Source organism: Leptopilina boulardi, unplaced genomic scaffold (assembly GCF_019393585.1).
Source record: "Leptopilina boulardi isolate dan_hultmark-lab unplaced genomic scaffold, ZJU_Lbou_2.1 LbouV2_405, whole genome shotgun sequence".
NCBI lineage: Eukaryota > Metazoa > Arthropoda > Insecta > Hymenoptera > Figitidae > Leptopilina > Leptopilina boulardi.
In genome coordinates, this window is record NW_026137980.1 from 146,724 (window position 1) to 168,313 (window position 21,590).

The 21,590-nt window shown below is 24.3% G+C and overlaps 4 protein-coding genes across 7 annotated transcripts in view; 3 read left to right on the forward strand and 1 right to left on the reverse strand.

The window, feature by feature from the left end:
* The first annotated feature begins 1,434 nt into the window (after window positions 1-1,434).
* On the forward strand, window positions 1,435-6,069 carry LOC127289312 (actin, muscle). Its single transcript, XM_051317168.1, has 3 exons — window positions 1,435-1,589; window positions 3,332-3,479; window positions 4,925-6,069. Exons 2-3 carry the CDS (start codon window positions 3,354-3,356, stop codon window positions 5,927-5,929), a joined length of 1,131 nt encoding a protein of 376 aa, XP_051173125.1. The 5' UTR covers window positions 1,435-1,589; window positions 3,332-3,353; the 3' UTR covers window positions 5,930-6,069.
* Window positions 6,070-8,590: 2,521 nt separating this feature from the next.
* LOC127289301 (coiled-coil domain-containing protein 103) lies at window positions 8,591-11,669 on the forward strand. The gene is made up of 3 exons (XM_051317151.1): window positions 8,591-8,750; window positions 10,947-11,203; window positions 11,393-11,669. The coding sequence occupies exons 1-3, from the start codon at window positions 8,598-8,600 to the stop codon at window positions 11,667-11,669; spliced, it is 687 nt and encodes a 228-aa protein (XP_051173108.1). The 5' UTR covers window positions 8,591-8,597.
* Window positions 11,670-12,240: 571 nt separating this feature from the next.
* LOC127289302 (probable phospholipid-transporting ATPase IIA) overlaps window positions 12,241-21,590 on the forward strand; it is a 33,821-nt gene continuing 24,471 nt past the window's right edge. The window contains exons 1-3 of one of the 4 annotated variants that reach the window (XM_051317155.1): window positions 13,170-13,401; window positions 14,012-14,152; window positions 15,422-15,566. In XM_051317155.1, coding sequence (XP_051173112.1) covers window positions 14,094-14,152; window positions 15,422-15,566 — 204 coding nt within the window. In that variant the 5' untranslated portion in view covers window positions 13,170-13,401; window positions 14,012-14,093. Of the gene's footprint in view, window positions 12,824-13,169; window positions 13,402-14,011; window positions 14,153-15,421; window positions 15,567-21,590 lie in introns of those variants that run through there. The other 3 variants (XM_051317152.1, XM_051317153.1, XM_051317154.1) reach the window with 3 other exon arrangements.
* LOC127289314 (speckle-type POZ protein homolog) lies at window positions 17,416-21,087 on the reverse strand. Its single transcript, XM_051317170.1, has 2 exons — window positions 20,921-21,087; window positions 17,416-18,996 (listed from the first exon to the last, which is right to left on the reverse strand). The coding sequence occupies exon 2, from the start codon at window positions 18,971-18,973 to the stop codon at window positions 17,948-17,950; it is 1,026 nt and encodes a 341-aa protein (XP_051173127.1). The 5' UTR covers window positions 18,974-18,996; window positions 20,921-21,087; the 3' UTR covers window positions 17,416-17,947.

The following is a 21,590-nucleotide window of genomic DNA, read 5'->3' on the forward strand; positions in this document are numbered from 1 at the left end:
TAATAATTAATAGTAATTAATCATTATTATTATAATTAATAGTAATTAATTATTATTATTAATAGTTTTAAAAATTTTTCGTAATAACTTTCCTTTATAAATTTTCAATTCTAAAATCAAAAATATCAAAAAAAAATTAACAGGTTCCTCACCTCAATTACACAGGAAAATGACATGATCTTGTTACTCATTGGCATTAAGCCAATAATATGAAATATTTCTTTCTCTCTACGAAATCTCGAGGATAACGAACGCATTAATAATATGCGTATGAGAAATCTTGACCTTTAAATTTCATTCATTTTAATTTAAATTTGTACTTATTCAATAATATTTAAACAAATTAATTCCTAATTAAAATTTTTTTAATAGCAAAAAAATTTCTTTAATATTTTCAAAAGAGGAGCTATTAATTCTTAATCTTTTTTTCCCATGAAATACGAGTTAAAAATTAAAATAGAAATTTAAAAAAAAGGGAAAAAATTCAAACATAAAAAAAGGAAAATTAAAAATAAAAAACTAAAAAGAGGAATAGTGGAAAAAGAATTAATTGAATCTATTTTTCAACATCTTTTTTCGATCGTGAGATTCAATTTAATTTCCTAAACAAAAGGGTCATGCGTGTCAAAAAGGGGGGAAAAAAAAAATTATTGTCACCTTTCAATATTTTCCCTCGTTTTCCATACTAGTGAAGATTATCGTGATCCAATTCTCTTTCTCAGGATCATTTCATCTCATTTTTATTTGCGATTTTTTTTTCTTTTTCTTTTCTATAATCGCTAAAATTGCTTCCTTCATTTAAATTTCGTCCTTTTGAGTCCACTATGAGAAATTTCTTCTTTTCTTTTGAAATTAAATAATATAAGAATATTTTCCATTTCTTCATTTAAATAAATCATTTTCCTTACCTGAATTTTTCCGTCTTAATTTTGTCTTTCATCAAAAAATTTTTCCTCATTTGAATATTTTCATTAGGCATTCTCTTCATTTCAATTATTTCCCAACTAATTTCTTTCACTGGATCATTGGAAAAAAGTTTCCTCCGCCTGGAAAGATGGAATCTCGTGTTAGAGAAAAAAAAAAAACCAAAGTGTTAGTAATTCGCGGAAAAATTTTGTTTATTTCTTTTTTTCTATTTTAGGTCAAGAAGAAAGAAAGAAAGAAAGAAAGTCGCGTTCGCGGGGTTGAAAGTCGGGAATGCGAATCTCCCGATGTTGAATATTGGTTGCTGGTGGAAGGCCACCTCATGGAGGGCTTAAAGACACTCTTTCACATCTGGTGGGGAACGCTGATCCCTTATTTGGGTTCAAGGGGCGTCGCCTTTAAACGTGTGTGTTTGAGACACATATGCTAATGCGTCGCAACGTTTAAGTTTTCTTTAGGGCGAACTAAGGACTATAAACGAAACTTTGTTTGGTGTGTGAGTATTCGTCAAGCAGATTTCCTTCTAAGGGGCGGATCGCTATTTTCAGCACGAACCGATATGGATAAAGGGACCTAACTTCGCCAGCAAAGCACCACTCGCTGCTCGGTCTCTTGCACGACAAAACGCCAAACAGTGCATCACTGATTTTTTATTCTCGTTCACGGTACTTATTCTATTTTCTTTTTTTTTTTTTGCAATCTTACATATATATTTTTTTTTTTCAATATTCTCAAGTTCTACACAACTCACCTGGATTTTGTTTTTGTGCTTTTAAATAATTGTGCCTCCTCTGCTTTGGATTAATTCGAATTCCTTAGTGTATGAAAATTTAATGATCATTGAAAATTTGTTTGAAGATCATTTTCATATAATTACGAACACATCTGCCTCTGTGGAGGAAAATTTTTTCAAATCCAGAAACAAAAGATTGAGATTTTATCTCTTTATGGAAATCGAATTTTTCCACTTGTCCTTTCAAAAAACCTCTGAAACAAAGAAAATGTTCATTTATACAAAAAAAAGTGCTTTTTAAAGGATATTTTGTGATTGTGAATTGAAATTTAATTAAAATGGTGTTAATATAACGGTTTTTTCATTTAAAATTAAGATTTCAATGTTTGTGGAAAGTGTTGCCAACTTTAATGTCTCTCAGAAGTTGAGGGATTTCCCTACTTTTATTCATGAACATTTTTTGTAGATTTCAAATATTAAAGTGATATTTTTTATTTATTTGAACGTTTCTAGTAAAAAAAAAATTTATTTTCCATAATTCTCAATTTTAAGTAATTTTTTTTTTTTTTTTTGAACGGTTAAATATGTTTCATTTATAATTTGTAACTTTTAATTCATAGCACAAATTATCAATGAAGAAAAAGTAAAATTATATCTCAAAATAATTTACATTAATTGAAATTTTTTTAATATAGAAAAAGAACGTAATTTTTAATTAAGAAATTATTAATTTAAAAAAAAAAAATGTTATATAAACTTATACTACACTAAATATAAATATTGTAATAGCTGATACAAATTCTCATGTATACAATTTGTAATTTGCAGAATTATATTTTGGAGCGCAAATTATGAAAGTAAAAATTTAATATTGTTACATTTTTATATAAGAGATTTAATTGTTTTGAAAAGTTATTTCATTTAGTTTAGAGAATATTCAAGAATTTTCTAAATTTAATACTAATAAAGAAAAGTTGGCAGCACTGATAAAGTATCTCTATACTTTTAAAATAACTACATAATAAATTTTTAATATTCTACATTTTTCAAGTCTAATTATTTTTTTAAACATGATTAACTTCATTTATTCTTTTTGTTTTCAAAGTTAATTAAAAATTAATATTTTTTAATAATGTGAAAAATGATGTGATGAAATGGCTGAAAAAAATTACTCATTATTAATCTGTTTGTTCTAGAGTTTCCATGATTTTAATAAAATTTCACTTATTTTTCAATGTGCAAAAATATTATCCAAAGTTATAACAATAGTTAAAATTTCCAGTGTATTGAAACTTATTGTGATATCTAATTTCTATTTAGCCAAATTTTAAAAATGGAATTTTTATCTCGCAGGATTTTTATAGAACCAAATTTTTATTTAATAAAGTTTCTATTTTAACAAAATTTTCAATTAACTGAATTAATTTACGTTTAATGAAAAATTCTATTTTTGGAAAATATTCTGTTCAATAAAAATTTGTTAAATGAAAAATTTAATTGATTGAATATTCAGTTAAATGAACATTCAAATTAAATGAAACTGATCAGATGAAAATTTGATTTACTAAAAATTCTACTTAAAAAAAAATTCAGCTAAATAGAAAGACACTAAATTAAGAAAAATTAAAAAAAAACAGAATTCTAATCGAAATCAATATCTAAATTTTTTTAAAGGTAATTAAAAACATCCAACAAGATGTGTGACGATGATGTTGCGGCACTGGTCGTGGACAACGGATCCGGTATGTGCAAGGCCGGATTCGCTGGAGATGATGCTCCACGTGCCGTCTTTCCCAGTATCGTCGGTCGTCCAAGACATCAGGTTAGTAAATCACATATTCATTCATTCAACTCCAGATATTCACAGACATAATTAATTAATCTTTCTAATTTTTCTATTATAATTAATAATGAATAAAAATAGAAAAAAATTCAGTCTTTGATTAAAATATTGAATATACATAAGTATTTGAGACAATAGAATTATTTATTAATTTATTGTCTATTATTATTATTATTATTTATTATTCAAAATTGAACAGTAAAAAGAATATTTATTTTGAGATTATGTTTATTATGTAGAAATTTATATGAGCTGATTTATATATATATATAGCTGAAGTAGATAATTATAAACTTCTACGTAAATGTTATTTTGAATATCTATTTCGGCTAAAACAAAATGCTCTCAATAAATCTTAAATTGAGTTCAGAATGTCAACTGATTTCAAAACGTCAACGTTTAAGCAACGCATTGGTTCACTAAATCACTATAGGATTTTTTATTTTACATTAACGCAACGACTTAACATAAAATTTCCATTGTGAAACTTCTTTTAAAAATTATGTTATAATTTCCATATATTCTTCCTTATGAACATTTTGTATAATTTTTTTTTCATACCCACATATCCTACACTTCCTTTTCCTGTTCATCTATTCAGTATTTATATATTTATTAATTCCTTTATCTATTATAAAACCTACATAGACTTTAATTCCACCTCAAAAACTTCTTCAGTCTTTTTAAATACTTCTAATTACTTCGAAATATTTTTTCATTATTTATTATCCTTATCTTATGAATTTTCTAAATCCGAAAGATTGTGCGAATCTATAGAAAAACGCGATTGAAAAACGAAAAGTAGGAAAGTAATATAATGATAGCTGCGAGATTATGTTTCTGCATGCTTCTGCCATCTGACGGCGGCAGGACGTAATGAACATGTCATTAATTATTACTTTCCTACTTTTCGTTTTGCAATCGCATTTTTGTATGGATTCGCATAATCTGTCGGATTTAGGAAATTTTTAAGATAAGAATCCTTAGTGTTATGGCCGATTTTGTGAAAAGTGTTCGCGTTTTGAGAAAAATGTATTTAAAAATCAATGTTTATCATTTTCATGTTCAGTGCCATTTTTATAGGGCGATAATTAAATTTTCGTTTTTTCTACATTCAACCACAAATCCTTTTCCCTCACATACTTCTAAAATTCCAATTAGCATTATTACCTTCTTCTCATCCGCAATCATAAAAACCACATCATCCGTATACGCCAACGTGTACACCTTTCCCTTCTTTAAGAATGTTCATCATCGGAACTGCAGACTTCTAGAAAAAAATAATTAATTAACATTCAAATAATTAAAATAATATTATTAATTGTACTTTCTGAGAAAGGAAACATTAATTTTCAAGAAAAAAAATTTTAAACCAACAAAACTATTTAAATACCATTTAAATAATTTAACTTTTCTCTTTCCAGGGTGTGATGGTCGGTATGGGTCAAAAGGACAGCTACGTGGGAGATGAGGCTCAGAGCAAAAGAGGTATCCTCACCCTGAAATACCCCATCGAGCACGGAATCATCACCAACTGGGATGACATGGAGAAGATCTGGCATCACACCTTCTACAATGAATTGAGAGTCGCACCCGAGGAGCACCCAGTCCTCCTGACCGAGGCTCCCCTCAACCCCAAGGCCAACAGGGAGAAGATGACGCAAATCATGTTCGAGACCTTCAACAGCCCGGCCATGTACGTCGCCATCCAGGCCGTGCTCTCGCTCTACGCCTCCGGACGTACCACCGGTATCGTCCTCGACTCCGGCGACGGCGTCTCCCACACCGTGCCCATCTACGAGGGTTACGCCCTTCCCCATGCCATCCTCCGTCTCGACTTGGCCGGTCGCGATCTCACCGACTACCTCATGAAGATCCTCACCGAGAGGGGCTACTCCTTCACCACCACCGCCGAGCGGGAAATCGTTCGCGACATCAAGGAGAAGCTCTGCTACGTGGCCCTCGACTTCGAGCAGGAAATGGCCACCGCCGCCGCCAGCACCTCCCTCGAGAAGAGCTACGAGTTGCCCGACGGACAGGTCATCACCATCGGCAACGAGAGGTTCCGCTGTCCAGAGGCCCTCTTCCAGCCTTCCTTCTTGGGCATGGAGTCCTGCGGCATCCACGAGACCGTCTACAACTCCATCATGAAGTGCGACGTCGACATCCGTAAGGACTTGTACGCCAACACTGTCCTCTCCGGTGGTACCACAATGTACCCAGGTATCGCTGATCGTATGCAAAAAGAAATCACCGCCCTCGCTCCATCCACCATCAAAATCAAAATTATCGCACCACCCGAGAGGAAATACTCCGTCTGGATCGGTGGCTCCATCCTTGCCTCTTTGTCCACCTTCCAACAGATGTGGATCTCCAAACAGGAATACGACGAATCTGGTCCTGGAATCGTTCACCGCAAATGCTTCTAAATTACAAAATCCTTTTCATACCTCTTACACATGCTTGTCATTTTCATCAATGTCATCTCTGTCATCTACATCCACGAGTTTCGTCGGCTGGACCATGCTACTCCATAGCTCTATTTCTCACCTATTCGCGAGGATATTTTTACCGTCTAGAAACTCACGAATCGAGATGCTCGAGAGGAAAAAAGAGCCACATGGAAAGTCTTCTTTGCTCCCATTCGTTGAGAACAAGGATAAATTCTTTTTCACTATCGTTAGCTATTTTTTTCCATTTCGGATACAGTCGCTTGATAAATCAAAAGTTTACTTATGAAGAAAAAGAAGAAAAAGAAGAGTTTTATCACTAAATATCCTTTTCTAATGTCAAGGAATCTATTGGGTCCAAAAAGAAAACAATCCCACTATCAAGAGAAAGAAAATACAAAACCTTCTTTAAACAAATTAATCCATCTTTCTCCTGACAAATTTCATTTTTTACTCTTCTTTTGTTTCTTTTTCTTCTTTCCGAATCGAAAATCGAAACAAAGCTTCCTTCTTTTTCTTACAAAAAGGCCACCAAATTCCTTTCTCTTCATTTCAAAACGGCGAAAAAAAATTTGGATTCTATGAAGCAAAAAGGCAACCAAAGACAGACCTTTTTATCATAACTAGTCGAGAAAAAAAATCACTGCCAAACAAAAGAAACTGAAGGAAGTAAGAATAATCCGATGATGAAAAAGAACAAAATCCGCTCTTCTCGACATGAGAAAAGAAGATTTTTTAACTCTCGTTGCTAATTGGAGGAAGAAAAAAAAAAAAAAAAAAAAAAAAAAAAAACTACTCAAGTGCCTTTATACACACATTTATCAGACTGTATTGTACTTTGTAGTTTAATACAACATGACTGTTTGTTAACTTAACGTTAATTAATTTATTGCTAGTCCTTGCACTACATATAAAAGCGCGTTTTCGTGTACAATAAAAGGTACACACGGCTGTTTGTGATCGCGTTTTATTTTATTTTTTTCTTTTAGATCTAGAAAACCTCGCCTTTAAAGACTTCACGGTATTATTTTGCTTAAAGATTGATTAAAAAAAAAAAAGAAAATAAACAGGGAGGTTTCTATTGTCGCATATTATATACCATTCAGTCTCGCTAGTCTCATATTGATGCCTAGCGATTGTGTCATTCTCACACATCATCCTATATAATATTTTAACTTGTATAAATATAATGATAATGATATAATAAAGACATTATGTATGTAAATTTTTCTTTCTCTTCGTTTTAATTCTATTATTATTATTATTATTAGACTGAAATTAATAAATATTTTACTATCACTTCTTTTATTTATTTATTTAAACATACGGATTACAAAAAAAAAAAACATATTTACTCTTTTTATAATTTTAGAAATTCAATAATCAGAATCAATTTTCTAATAATTTTTTATTATTTTCTTCAAGGGGTTAATTTTTTCAAAAAAGTGAATATTATAAAATTTTAATTTATCTTCATTGTCATTAGAAAGAATGAGATTCAAAATTAGAAGAAGAATTTGAAGGGAGAAGAAAAATAAAGAGTGTAAAAATAGAAATCTCTCTTGCCAAGATCACACCATATGGCAACATATCCCTTTTTCTGTCTCTCCATTCCTTTAATATACAGAAACCTTTCTTTCTATTTTAAAAACAAACCCTAATTATTTTTAGAATTTAAATTTAGAATTGAAAGAAAACACTGACAAACAGAAGAAAATAAAAAAAAATTAAATATATTATATTATATTTAATTTTTGAAATATAAATTAATAAATTTTCTAAATTTTTCAAAACTATGTAAAAATAATTTATTAAATTTAATACCTACATTTTTTCATCAATTTATTCAATTTTCACTTTTTAAAATGTTGATTTCCAAAAAAAAAGTTGAAAGAAAACCATAAAATAAAAATAGGATAAAAACAAAATATTTGTGTGTCTAAAAATTTTTTCAAAAAAAAAACAAGAATTTTAACTTGTTACATTAAAAGTTATTTAAATTAGGATTACAGATGAACATCGAACTTTAATCTTTGGTCATGGACCCCAGCTGCGTCTAACCTTACAAGGTCCCTTGGAGTATAAAGTTAAATCCGAACGTTCGAAAATAAACCCTATACAAATGTGTTTAACACATTGCTTTGAATTTATTTATAAGTAAAGATAGATCACAAGAGAATTAGGAAATTTCTCCATTTTTTTTTCTTCAAATTTTCATATTTTCATTTTTAAAAAATTCCCATCAACTTTCCACATTTCGAGAAATTTTAACTTTAAAAGAACATAGAAAAATATTTATCGATTTTATAAAAAAAAATTATTAAATTTTGATAATTTAGAATCAATTTTTAAAATTCAAAAAAATTCAAAACTTTAATTTAAACAATAAAAGATTATTGTGATTTAAAAGAGAATTTTTCAAAATAAAAACTGAATCAAATTTAAAAAAATTTAATAAAATAAAATATATTAAAAATGTATTTATATTACCTCATCATAATTTATTGGAATGTCGACTGTTGAATTCATTGAACAAAACGTGAAATTAATCCTGTAACTATAGCAACGTAATAACCTCGTAATTTTTTTTTTGCCTGTGTCGATTACCAATTTATTAAATTTATGTCGCACCATCTGTAACAATAAAATGAGTATTTTAAATGAGAAAATAAATTATAAAGCACTAGAAGAAGAATTACATCAGGCTATAAAAGATGATGAATTGTATCAATTGCAAAATAATGCAAAGTTTAGGGCAATTGAGCAAAAGGTACCAACCTACAAAGATTTTCAAGAAATGGTAAATAATTTCAATTTACTAAATGATAAATTAATTATTCTTTTAAAAAATATTGAATTTTAATATCTTATACTATTAATATTTTTTTTCTAATTAAAAAAAAAATTAAAAAATAAACACAATTAATTGAAACGTAATTCTTTATTTTATATAAAACTAGCAAAATTAAACGCGCGCAAGCGCGCCAAATTGAGTATTTAATTGTTTGTTATAAAGAAATTAAAGATTAATATTATCAATAATAATTAAATTTATTAGAATATTATTACATATTAAATGATAATAATGAAAATTATATGTTTACAGGCCTCGGATTATACGACTTTTTTCAAAAATACGACTTTTATGGACTTAATTTAATAAAATGCGACATTTTTTTTACATTTGAAAAAAATGTAAATAAAATACATTTTTTTTAGTATAAAATGTAGATCTTCTTCAGATCTTCTTCAATTCAATTATTTAACAAATTTTGAACTAAAATGATTTTTCACTAAATTAATTATTTTTAATAATTTTAATGAAATACATCACAAATTCAATTATATCAATATTATTTTTCAATTAAAATTTTTATGAAATTTAACAATTGTTTATAATTCAAAAAAAAATATCACAATAAAATTGAATTATTTTTTAAAAATTTCAATTCAAAATAAACTGAAATTCAATTATTACCCGAAATTTTAATTCAAAATCAATTAAAAATCCAATAATTATCCAAAATTTTCAATTTAAAATTTAATTATTTACCAAGTTTTCAATTTAAAATGAAATAAAATTCAATTATTTTCTAAAATTTCTATTCAAAATTAATTATCCAAATTTTCAATCAAAAATAAACTTAAATTAAATTAATATCCAAAATTTCAATTAAAATTCAATTATTTCACAAAATTTTCAATTCAAAATGAACTGAAATTCAATTGTTTTCCAAATTTAAAATCAAATAAAATTTCATTATTCTCAAAAATTTGAATTCAAAATTTATTGAATTTTCAATAATTTGAATTTAAAAGCATCTAAAATTTAATTATTTCTAAAATTTTCCTTCGAAATTTTTTTTTTTTGAAATTTAATAATTTCAATTATAACTCTAAGGAAATTCAATTATTTTTAACTATTTTAATAATATTCTTTGAAATTTCAACTATCTGAAACAATTTTTCAATTAAAAATGATTTTCAAATTATTGTATTTTGTCCGCATTTTCTAATAAATTTTTAGTGAAATCATCTAAAATTTTAATTACAAAACACTTAAAGTTTCAATTAATTTCAAAAATCTCAATTTTAAATCTTTGAAAATTCAATTAAATTTAAAAAATGTTTTCCAAAAATTGTTTGATAAATTATTTTTAGTTCTGTAAAATTTAATAATTGTTTGAAAATTAACAATATCTTTTGAAATTTAATTATTTCTAAGAATTTCAACTTTAACCCTTCGAAATTATTATTAAAAAAATTTTTATTTAACAATCTGTAAAATATTTTTGTTAAAATAAAAAACAAATCCACTTTTTTTTGGAATATAAATCGAATAAAACGACTTTTTTGTGTCTTTAAGTTAATTCGAGGCCTGTGTTTTTATAATTAATATTTAATAGGTATTCGTTGGCCCCTGGTACCTTAAAAATTAATTTTTTAAAATAAATTTTTTTCAAATTACTATCTTGTACGAAATTTCCTGGCGCATCTTTTTTCTCATCATAAATTTTTTGTATTTGTATACAATTTTTGAATCAATATACAACTTTAAAAAAAATTTCTTTGGTAAACGTTGTGTACTTCAGCTTCGTGAATTGAATTTTCGAATTTGGAATTTTAAAGAAACTTATTGCGAAATTTGGAAACACAATTATACAACTTTGTCAAAAATGAGAAAAAGAATTGTCAAAATTTGACATAAGATTACTATTCTAAAAAAAACGTGAAATCAGAAAAGGCCAACTTCAAGTTAAGACAGAAGGACAGGCCAAGCATTTTATTATTATATATATAATTTTTAAATAAATAATTTTTTTCGAATATTTTTAAGAATTACTATTGTAATTAATTTTAAAAAATTTTATTCAATTTCCACTGAAATGAATATCGGTAAAATTTAGTCAAAATTGAAAATTTATTTTCAAACAAAATTTTCGAAAATTGAAACAATTTTTGTTTAAATAATTATAAAAATAATATTTTTTTGTAGGTAAATGCAGCACACCTTAAACCATTAACAAATAGTGAGAAGAGAAATAAAATTTTAATTTCCAAAAATATTTTCGCTAATCGATCAGAAGATTGGGATTTTGTGTCAAAAACACAAAATTTAAAATTGATTGCTCCACTTTTGGAAAATGAGGAAACACTTTCAAAAAATGTTCCAAAGAATACTAAAGAATTTTTAAATGTTTGGAAAAAAATCAAGGATCCTGGATTTAAATTTAATTATTTACTCAATACGAGGTATTAATATAATTAATTAATTTTTTTTTTTAATTAACAGGAATATTAATTTTAAAAAAACTATTCACTAAGTAGAATTTAATAAAAATCAAATTAATTCATTTGTTAAAGGATATTAAATAGAGAAAATTAAATTGTCAATTAAAAATAAAATTCACAAATTCAAAATTTCTCTTCTCAATTTTTTAGAGTAAATTTGGGAAAAAATATATTTATTATCGAAGTTCCCTGTGAATTTTTAGAAGACATAATTATTTTATGTTCAAAGCAATTAATAAATAATAAAGTGGAAGATATAATTGACCTATTTATTAAATTGAGTCAATGCAATAGATTTGAATTAAATTTAATTTTTTTATCCGAAGAAAAAAAAGTGATTTTAAAAAAATTACTTCAAGATTTACTTTTAATGGATACAAAAAATTCTCAACAATTATCCAGCAAATATAAAATAATATTAAAATAATATAATTCTTATTTTTAAATTTGTAAAAAAAAAAAAACGGCAATATTTTTTCCAGTTCATTTCATTTCACATATAGAAATAAAAAAAATGTAATTAAAATATATATTCCTTTATTTTCCATGAAATTTTCCTAATTATTTTTCGAATATAAAAATAAATTCTTTTAAATTTATTTCCACTGGAAGTAAAAAAACCGGCAAAAGGCAAAAAATTAATAAAATTCATTTTGAAATTATTTTACTAAATTAAAAATTAAAAACATTTACAAATGTAAATTTTTACTGAAAAAAAAAGCTTAGAAAATTTAATAATAGAAATTTAATTGTTAGAAATATTCGAAATATTTTTAAATTTGTGGCATAAAATTATCGTGAACACCTTAATTTTTAGGTTAGAATTCAACGTCAAAACATAGAGATAATCAAAAAATGAACTGTTATTGTTGAAAACGTTTAAAATTAACTTTCCCTTTATATATAAATAATTATTTTTTTTATAAACTCACACTACTTTATAATGTTGATGAATGAGGATAACAATAAGGCATATGACGCAACCGGTGCCTTTTCTAGAAATCGATATCTCTCCTTTCAACAACAGCCGGGTTTTTGTGCACGCATCTATATGTTGGTCTCTTCTGCTCGATGTGAAATTTTCGTCGCACAAATTAGTTTCTTTTATAGAAAATCAAAAATATAATAAACGATATCAATAAATTTTTTTTTTTTTTGAAACTTTCGATTTACGAACGAAAATAATTGACGCGTGATTGTTTATTTTTAATGAAAAAAAAAAATATATGTGCTAGTTCCTTATCGTATGTATATTTTTATAAATCGTAATGAATCTTTCGCGATTAAAGACGTGTCGTTAAAATAATTATATGTATTGAAGAAATGGAAACCAGCTGTTTAGTGAAATAATAAAATATGTTTAGTGCATTTGTGAAACATTATTTCCATCATCATCATCATCAAAATGCAAAGAAGATTGAACGAAATGCCATTGAGAATCAATTCCGAGGAGCAAGTGTTCGAAATGGACGAGGAGACTGATTATCTTTTGCAAACTTCCGAAACTAATATTCGTTTAATGACAGCGAGAAATCGTCGATATTCCAATTGTTTCAATTCAATGCGTCGTTTATTTTGTGGGTGAGTTTTAAAAAAATGATTTCAACATAAAATGCCAATGAATATTTTTATGTCAACAAATCAGCATGCAAGTTTGTTTTGATATCTACAGGTGGCAGTACTGCTTTGGCGCATTTTTTAATTTTTACACTAAATATTTCTTGCGTTTATATTTATTTTTTCAGTTTAATCTTTTTTTTTACCCAATTTAAAACCTCTTATATTTTTTGTTTTTATTTTGTAAATTTTTAAATTTATTTTAAAATTGTTATCACACTTTTTGTAACAATACTTAATAGGTGGCGTTCAAATGCTAGGGGAAAATATTTTAGTTTCCTTTCTTTACTTATTTCTATAATCTATGGCGAGATTGAATCAGCTGGCGAAACGTCAGATTGTAAATGTCATTTTTGATTTTAAAAAAAGGTGTTTAGTAAATAAAATAAAAATTAATTTTACTTGATAAAAAGTGTTTTAAAAAAATTACTCATGTTAGTGAAAAGAATTTAAATGGAGGGCTCAAGTAATGTGACATTACGACTTTCCAAGGAAGATATTCCCTTGATATCGAAACCTCGAGTGGCAGGACCATTTTCTAGGTGACACATTTTATTGCATGAAAAATCAATTCTTTCTTATTAATATTGCACAAATATCATTTTATACTAACTTTAACATACACACAATAAGAGAATAGATTTTTTTTTAAAACATTATTTACAATGTGTATATAAATTGTTAGGTTATATTGTTTTCCTTTCATTTTTATAGGTTATTTTTACAAAAATACAAATATTTTTTTTTTTAATTTACATTGAAATTGCATTTTTAAAAAATGAATAACTATTTTTTTCAAATAAAAATTTGTTTTATTTTTGTAGAAAAATATTTGTGTGACTATAAAACAAATTTTGACTTTTAAGTATTATTTTTTATTTTACGGGGAATTTAATTAATTTTTTTTTTTTTTAAGTTTAGGACTTTGTAATTTTTATTTTTTAGTTAATTGTAATTTTTAAGTTTTGTTGTATATAAATGTATTTTTCTTTGTTCGGAATTTTTTTTTTTTCTAACAATAAAAAAAGGGATTCATTGCAAACTAATCACTGCTAAATTAATGAAAAAAAAATTTGAAATGCAGCTTAACAGTGGAAATAATTATTGAATTAAATATAAATAAGTATTCTTTTTTTCTAAAATTTATTTCAGAATTGCCGAATAAAATTTTATGTATTATAAAAGGAAGCGCAGGAGAGAATTGTGAAATTTAAAATTACAATTGAAGAGTACAATGAGAGAGGGAGCTGTACCAAATAATGTTCAAACAGAACAAAGAAGCAAAACGGCGAAGTAAATAATTTTTTTGAAAATGAAACAAAGAAAAAAAAATATATTGTTGGTGAAATTGGGTGAAAACATTTTTTTTTTACGCTTCGTTTTTTTCTTTTTACTTTTTTAAATCACGATTAAAAAAAAAAAAAATTTTGGTTCGGTTGGGGCTTTTCTTTTTTTTTTTTATCAAAATATTTTAACACTTTATCTAGAAATGAGGGTCATCTTTATTTATTGGCTTTTGCTTCATTATCGCTAGTAACGCAGTATTGATACACACGTATATACGCTTGAAATTTTGGCAAGAGTTGGATAACAAACCAACTTTGCTAAAGTTCGGAATGTATCCCTCTCTTGCTGAACGTTTTCATTTAGGAAGAAAAAGAAAATAGCAAATAAAATAAAAATAGTAAATAAAAGTTGAAAATGTAATTTTTTCCACTAGTCCACTTTTCCACTAATTTTAACTTCATTTTTTCTTAAATATAATTTTTTATTCTAGCACTTGTGTTTTGTTTCGTTTTTTTCTCTTTTGGAAAATATTTAGAAAATGTAGAATAATTTACAGTCAAATATTCAATTTTCCTATGTTTGTCAATTTTGTATAATTTAAAGTCGCTTGAAATGCTTCCTGTTTCCTCGAAAAAAAAAGAAATTACCTCATAAATGCTTCTTCGTAAGAATGGTAGTTTTGTTAGTTTTTCTAATTTACGGGGGTGATGGTATTAACATAAAAATGTAAATTTTATTTTTACATTTCAAAAAAAAAAAAACTAAAATTATTTTGGTGATATGGAAAATATATTCCCAATTATATTTTCAATAAATTATAAAAAATTGGTATTTTGAACATAAATTCATTAAAAAAATTTAAATTAATAAATAAAGTATTCTACTTTTGGTTGTAGTAAATTATTTTCTAATTAATTTATTATAAAATTTCAATGTTTTTTTTTTTAAATTTCATATAATTTTTGGAATTAAAAAAGTTATTTTCATTCAATTTTTTTATTCTCAATTTAATTACTGTAATATTTAATTATTTTGTAAATTAAATTAAAATTTTTCCACTGAAAACAATTTTTTCATCTTAAATATTTAAATTATATTTTAGTTAAATAAATTTATTTTTTTCAATGTATTAATTTTGTTTTTACTGAATTCTAACATTTTGCATTGAAATTATTATGAAAATGTAAGAAAAACTTGGACTACTGTTTCTTATATTACAAAAAAAATTGATAATGAAAAAAAAAAGAAAATTTTGATCCGCTATTTTTTTTACAGGTGTTGCTCGTGGATGTGGCGAAGATGTTGCCGCGAACGGGAACTTCGGGCCAGAACGATACACATTGGCCAACCGATTCACCACAAATTTCCCACGAACGTTATTCGAAACCAGAAATACAACATTATTACATTTCTTCCAATGGTGAGTATTTGTTTAAAAAAAAAAAATATTTAAATTCAAGCAAATTAAAATTGTTCAAAATTAAAAACAAAATAGATTTTTTTTACATTTTTTAATTAAACATTTATTGTTTTTAAATTGAAAAATCAAAAAATAAAACAAAATTAATAATTATTAGAAAAATTAAAAAAAAAAAACTCATCTTAATAAATCACTTTAAATAAAAATAAATAATAATATTAATTAATTTGATGAGTAGAAATAATAATGTTTGAAAATTATAAAACATAAATTTCCTTTAACTCAATAACTTTTTTATAAAAAAATCACACAGTTTATTTTCTTAAAATTTTTTAGAAACAAAACATTTTTATTTTATTTTTTTACTTTTTTAAAAATTAATATTATTCATAAAAAAAAAATTGTTATCATAATGTTGTTTTTAAACATAGAAATTCTAACTTTGATAAAGACCTAAAATATGAATATGATTGGCAAAATGTTGAAGTTTTACGTATAAGAAAAATAAATTAAATAAAAGGCTACTTGCTGAAATGTTTTTTAAATAAATAAAAAAAAAAAAAGGTGAAAGTAACATAAATAGGACATTCCACGTGAGATTTTCATTTCATATTCTTTTTTTTGGGGGACTGGAACATATTTTTCGAAATCTTTTATGAAAAATAAAAAAATACGTAATTTTTGATTTGACAAAAATTATGAAAGTTATGATTTCTTATAATTTAACGTCGTCAGAAGTAAAGTACTTTTAAAACCGGTTTTTCTCTTCAGCACTAACAGATAAAAAATAATATTATGTATGAAATTTGTTCGATTTTTCTTCGATATTTTAAATATGTCGTGAAAAATAACGTAAATATAACGGAAGTATCTAAAAAATTAAAATTAAGTCTAAAAAGTAACTTTTCTCAAAACCGAAATAAATGATTTTTGAAATATTTGTGTCTCTAATAAATAAGAAAATTTTTTCCGTTTTTTCGAAAACAGCATTTTTTGTAGTTAAAAAAACTATTTACAGTTTTTTGTATATTCATATAGATTTTCAAGTATTTATTTTCTAAATATAATCTTTTCTTCTTATCATTCATTTGTTTTTGTATATTATTTTCAGAAATACATAATGCAAATTTTTGCATCTAGCTTAAAAATTTTAAATAGTATTTTAGCGATAAAAACATCACTTTCGCAAAAACATAAAAAAACGTAAACAGAAAAAAAATTTTCAAAATTCAATCAATTCGGTTTTCAGAAAAATCACTTTTTCATCTAAATTTCATATACTAATATTATTATTTTTTTATCAGTTAGTAGAACAGAGAAAAATGTATTTTAAAAGTAATCTGCTTTGAGAACGTTAAATTTAAAACAATTCATAATTTTTTGTTATCAATAAATTGTTTGAAATTTATTAAAAATAAAGAAATAGAAAGCAAACTTTTTTGAATACCTATAAAATATAATATAGGTATTTTTCAAAATAATTAAAACTTTAAAATATTTTTAAATAAACAAATTTTTGAAATATTTATTGTTTCTCAACAAAAAGTTGGTATTTATCTATAAAGTAAAAATAAAAAATATATAAATAAAAAATATCTAAATATTTAATAATATTATTTCTTTTGAGTTTATATTTATAATTAAAGCTGATTTAAAGAGAATGGTGATCGTAACATAATCTTAAACTAAAAAAATGTTTTTTAACGTAAACAAAAATATTAGAAAAATTATTTTAATTAATTTTGGAAGAACTAGTTATATATATATACATATATATATATTTTTTTTTTAAAGTATTATTGAGTCAAAATCTCTTGTCAAATAATGATTTTCTCTTTTGATCTCAAACAAAAATCACAATTTTTATTAAAATTTTTATAAACTTATTTTACCCATTGAAACATTCTCTACAATCGTAATTTTTTCAATATTATTAAAATTATGTTGTTAAAAAATTATTTAGATAAAAGCAAATGTGATTTGTTTATAATTTTTTAAAGGCAATTTTTTTTAACATTGAAAAAATTACAATTGTAGAGAATATTTTGAGAAGTAAAATAAACAATAATTATTTATAAAAATTGTCTAAAAGGAAATTGTGATTTTTATCTGAGGTGAAAGAAAAAAAAATCAAAATGTTAAAAAAAATATATTTGACTCAACATTTTTGACGATATCTTTCAAAATTGATTGTAATTAATTTTTATTATATTTTTAGTTTTATTGTTTAAAAAACATAGTTAAAAAATCAATTTTTAATTTTGAGATTATTTTACGATCAACATTCTCCTGAAATTAATCATCATAAATAAGAGTTCAATACATTATAATTCTTTTTTTTTTTTTTTGCTAAAAAATTCGAAATCTAAATAGGTAAATCTTCATTTATCGACAATTGCTTCTAGAATTTCTTGCATAAGATCCTGACGTGAATAGAGTTCACCAAATTCTGATGTCGCTATTGATTCCTTAATATTTTGTCGAATAAATTTCAATGCTTTTGCACGTAAATTTTTTGCATTATGCCGATCGGCTAATAATAAAATACTTGGTGCTTCTCTTATTGTAATATCACAAAATACTTTTTCACACATCTCTTTTAATTCCTCAATTTGATATTTATCGGCCGCTTCAAGAATTTCAAATGAATAATTCTTTAAATCCTTTACATTGCCAGTATAAATGAAACGTAACATTTCATTGAATGCCACTGGATGTATGTCTGGTATATTAATAACATTTTTTGTTTTCTCTGATAAATTTTGTTTAAACATTGCACGAAATACAGGACTACGAACTGATAGTATTGCTTTATGAACTTTAAAACTTGATTCGCCAACATTAAATGTAAAATCGGTTAATAATTTTTCATGTCGTAAATTATTGAGATCAATTGACAATGGACAACGATGAAAACCAGGATTTTCATTGCTCGATATATAAAATTCAATGACATTACATTTAATCATTAATGAATTGCTTGGATCAATTTTTTCAATTGATGAACTTTCAATTTCTAACATCCAAATTTCTAAATCCTGATTTTTTGTCCATGAACTTGTTGATTTATAAATTCGTGAATCAGACGATGATAATTGATTTTGTAATGATGTTTCCATAATACATTTTTGTAATTCATCACTTGGCTTTATTTCCAATTGAACGAAATAACTTGATTTGCCAGCTTGACGTGTATGCTTTGATAAATAAACTAAACGAAATTGAAATTTTGTCTCATAATTATAATTGGAGGGGAATTTTTTTGATTCCGGTGGTGTACTTTGAAAAATATCAATGTGAGAGGAAAATTCTTTTATCTCCCATGTACAAAGTCTTTCGGATTTTATTATACTTGTAGTTAAATGTATACCAGTTTCGTATATTCTTTCCGATGAATTGTCAGACATTTTCTTTGAGTTGGTGTTATTATCTGCAAAAAAAAAAAAGAAAGAAAATTTATTATTTTTTTTTTTTTAAATCATTAAAATTAATTAAATTTGGGTTTATTGAAAAGCCATGAAAGTAACAGGCTTCGAAGTGATACACTTTTTTATTTTTCTGATACTTTTTTTCGACAAGGCTATTTTTTTACTACTAATTTTGGCAAAAAACCACTAAATGCTACTTTTTTCAAAAAATAATTTTAAAAATGACAAAATTTAAGAATTTTAAATTTTAGCGAATTTTTTGATTCCTAAAAGTTTGCTAAGTTGATGATTTATTATTGGCCGCGTGAACTACTGCTGTATATAATTATTTTTTACACAAATTTTAATTTTTCAAAATAGCATTTAAAATAAATTCTTTCTAAACGACCTTTTACTCAATAGAATTTTTTAATTTGTCAAATTTTTTGTCAGAATTTTTGTTTTACAAAATTTCTCTTTACCCAACTGTTTTTTTTTAAATAATTCTAATTTAACCGAAATTCAGACATTAATTAAATTTTAGAGTATTTTGAATTGAAGAATGAAAATAAATAATTAAATAATTGAAATGCCAAGATCTTGATTAAAGTTATTAGAAATATTTATTTCAACAAAAATTTGAATCAAAATTTTTAATAATATAATTTAATTTCAGGAGATTTTGAATTAAAATTTTTGTAAATTAGAATTATTGCTGAAAATTATTAACAAAGTTTAAAACAGTAATTGAATTTTAGAAAATTTTTAATTAAAATTATTTAATTGAATTTTTGAATAATTGGATAAAATTTATTGAAATTATTAATTTAGCAAAGAATTTTAGATACAAATTTTAAAAATAATTGAATTTTGGATTATGATTTTCAGATATAATGTTGTAAATAATGTTGTTATTAATAGTAATAATAATAATGTTGTTTTAAAATACTAAATATTTTATATAAGCTTCCGATTCCAAGTTCTAGGATTTAAAAATTCGAATTACTTAAAATTCTATTGAATGAGAATTCTAATAAATTAAAAATAGGTTAAATTAGAATTATTTTCAAGAAACAATTGGGTAAAGAGAAATTCTGTCAAATAAAAATTCGATACTTTGAAAATTTCGTTGAGTAAACATTGGTTTAAAAAAAATTTTGTCTTAAATGCTATTTTGTAAAATAAAAATTTATGTGAAAAATCATTTTTATGGAATAATCATACGCTACTTAAACAAAAAGTTAATCAAAATTTAACAGTAGATAGTTTTTTTTTTTTTAATAATCAGGAGAAAAATGATAAAAGTAACAAAATTGAAAAGTATTCATTATTACGAAATGTTCACAATCAAAAATTTAAATTGTAATTTCTAAATAATTATTTTAAATAAAATTGAAGTTAAAATTTTTATTTATTTTGTATTTTTTTGAAATATTTACTCTTATTTACAAATAGTAAAAAAAAACTAATAATATAAAAATAAATAAATTTACTATTTGGACTGTTTTGTTTATTTTTTTAAAAATTACTAAATAAAATTCTAATAATTTATTTTTGATTTAAAAATACAAAAATAAACTAACTTCTGCTTAACTAAACAAACATTTCAACTATTTTTCTAACTTTTTTGTTTTTCAAATTTTTTATTTGTTAATAATTTATTTTGTTCATTTTTTTTTTGTTATAAAATGATTCCGTTTATTATTAAATAAATAAATCTGTTTTTCAGTAAAGTATCGCATGTCCTTATTTTCATAAATCTAATTTTGAGAAAAGGATCTGGATAAAAATTAAATTAATAAATAAAATTTAACAAAAGTAAAATTGGTAATTAATGAAAAATACATTTTAAAGTATTTTGCCATTTTTATGATTTTGTTGAATTTTCTTTTTTGTATGTTTTCTTAAATAGAATGAAAATCAATATAAAAGTATAAGTCACCTAACCTGGAAGAAAGAAGGTCAATTTCTCTCTAATTCATGTCCCATATTTTTAATTTAATATATAAAATAATTTTCTTACTTTATTTAAAAAATAGAATCGAAATATTTTAACTAAACGTTTATATTGTTTTTGTGAATTTCAATTTAAATTATTCTCTTGACACGCACGACTTTAACAATATATACTAGAACTTGACCACTTTTTCTATATATTAATTTTCATGAATGTGATTTTCAAAGCTAGTGCTGCCAACTTTGTTAAAGGAAATTTTAAATAATTATATATATATATATATAACAATACAGTGAATTTGCTTTTGTAACAGTTAATAATTATGTGTAATAAAATTTATTATTCTCACGAGGTTTAAAATAAATGTTGATACAACGTTTTGTATTTGATGGTATATATTTAAAAGATTATAAAAAAAAGGGTTTATGTTTATTTTACAAAAATTGCATTTTCCGATAGAAAATTGTACAAATTTTAACAAAAGTTTTAAAAAATTCGAAAATTTGAGTTTTATTAAACTTAAAAATAAATTGACAAATTTTAGAAATTATGGTAAATCGTCATCGTTAAAAAAATTTTCTATTTAAGGAGGTAAAATCGATGAAAAAAAGAAATGTTTACATTTAACAAATTAATAATAAATTAAATTAAATAACAAAA

Excerpts from the sequence above, each read along its gene's own strand:
- LOC127289301 (XM_051317151.1), top strand. The coding sequence starts at position 8,598 with ATGAGTATTTTAAATGAGAAAATAAATTATAAAGCACTAGAAGAAGAA. Across the intron at positions 8,751-10,946 it reads ACAAAGATTTTCAAGAAATG|GTAAATGCAGCACACCTTAA; the intron begins GTAAATAATTTC and ends ATTTTTTTGTAG. Across the intron at positions 11,204-11,392 it reads AATTATTTACTCAATACGAG|AGTAAATTTGGGAAAAAATA; the intron begins GTATTAATATAA and ends TCAATTTTTTAG.
- LOC127289314 (XM_051317170.1), bottom strand. The coding sequence starts at position 18,973 with ATGTCTGACAATTCATCGGAAAGAATATACGAAACTGGTATACATTTA.
- LOC127289312 (XM_051317168.1), top strand. The coding sequence starts at position 3,354 with ATGTGTGACGATGATGTTGCGGCACTGGTCGTGGACAACGGATCCGGT. Across the intron at positions 3,480-4,924 it reads TCGGTCGTCCAAGACATCAG|GGTGTGATGGTCGGTATGGG; the intron begins GTTAGTAAATCA and ends TTCTCTTTCCAG.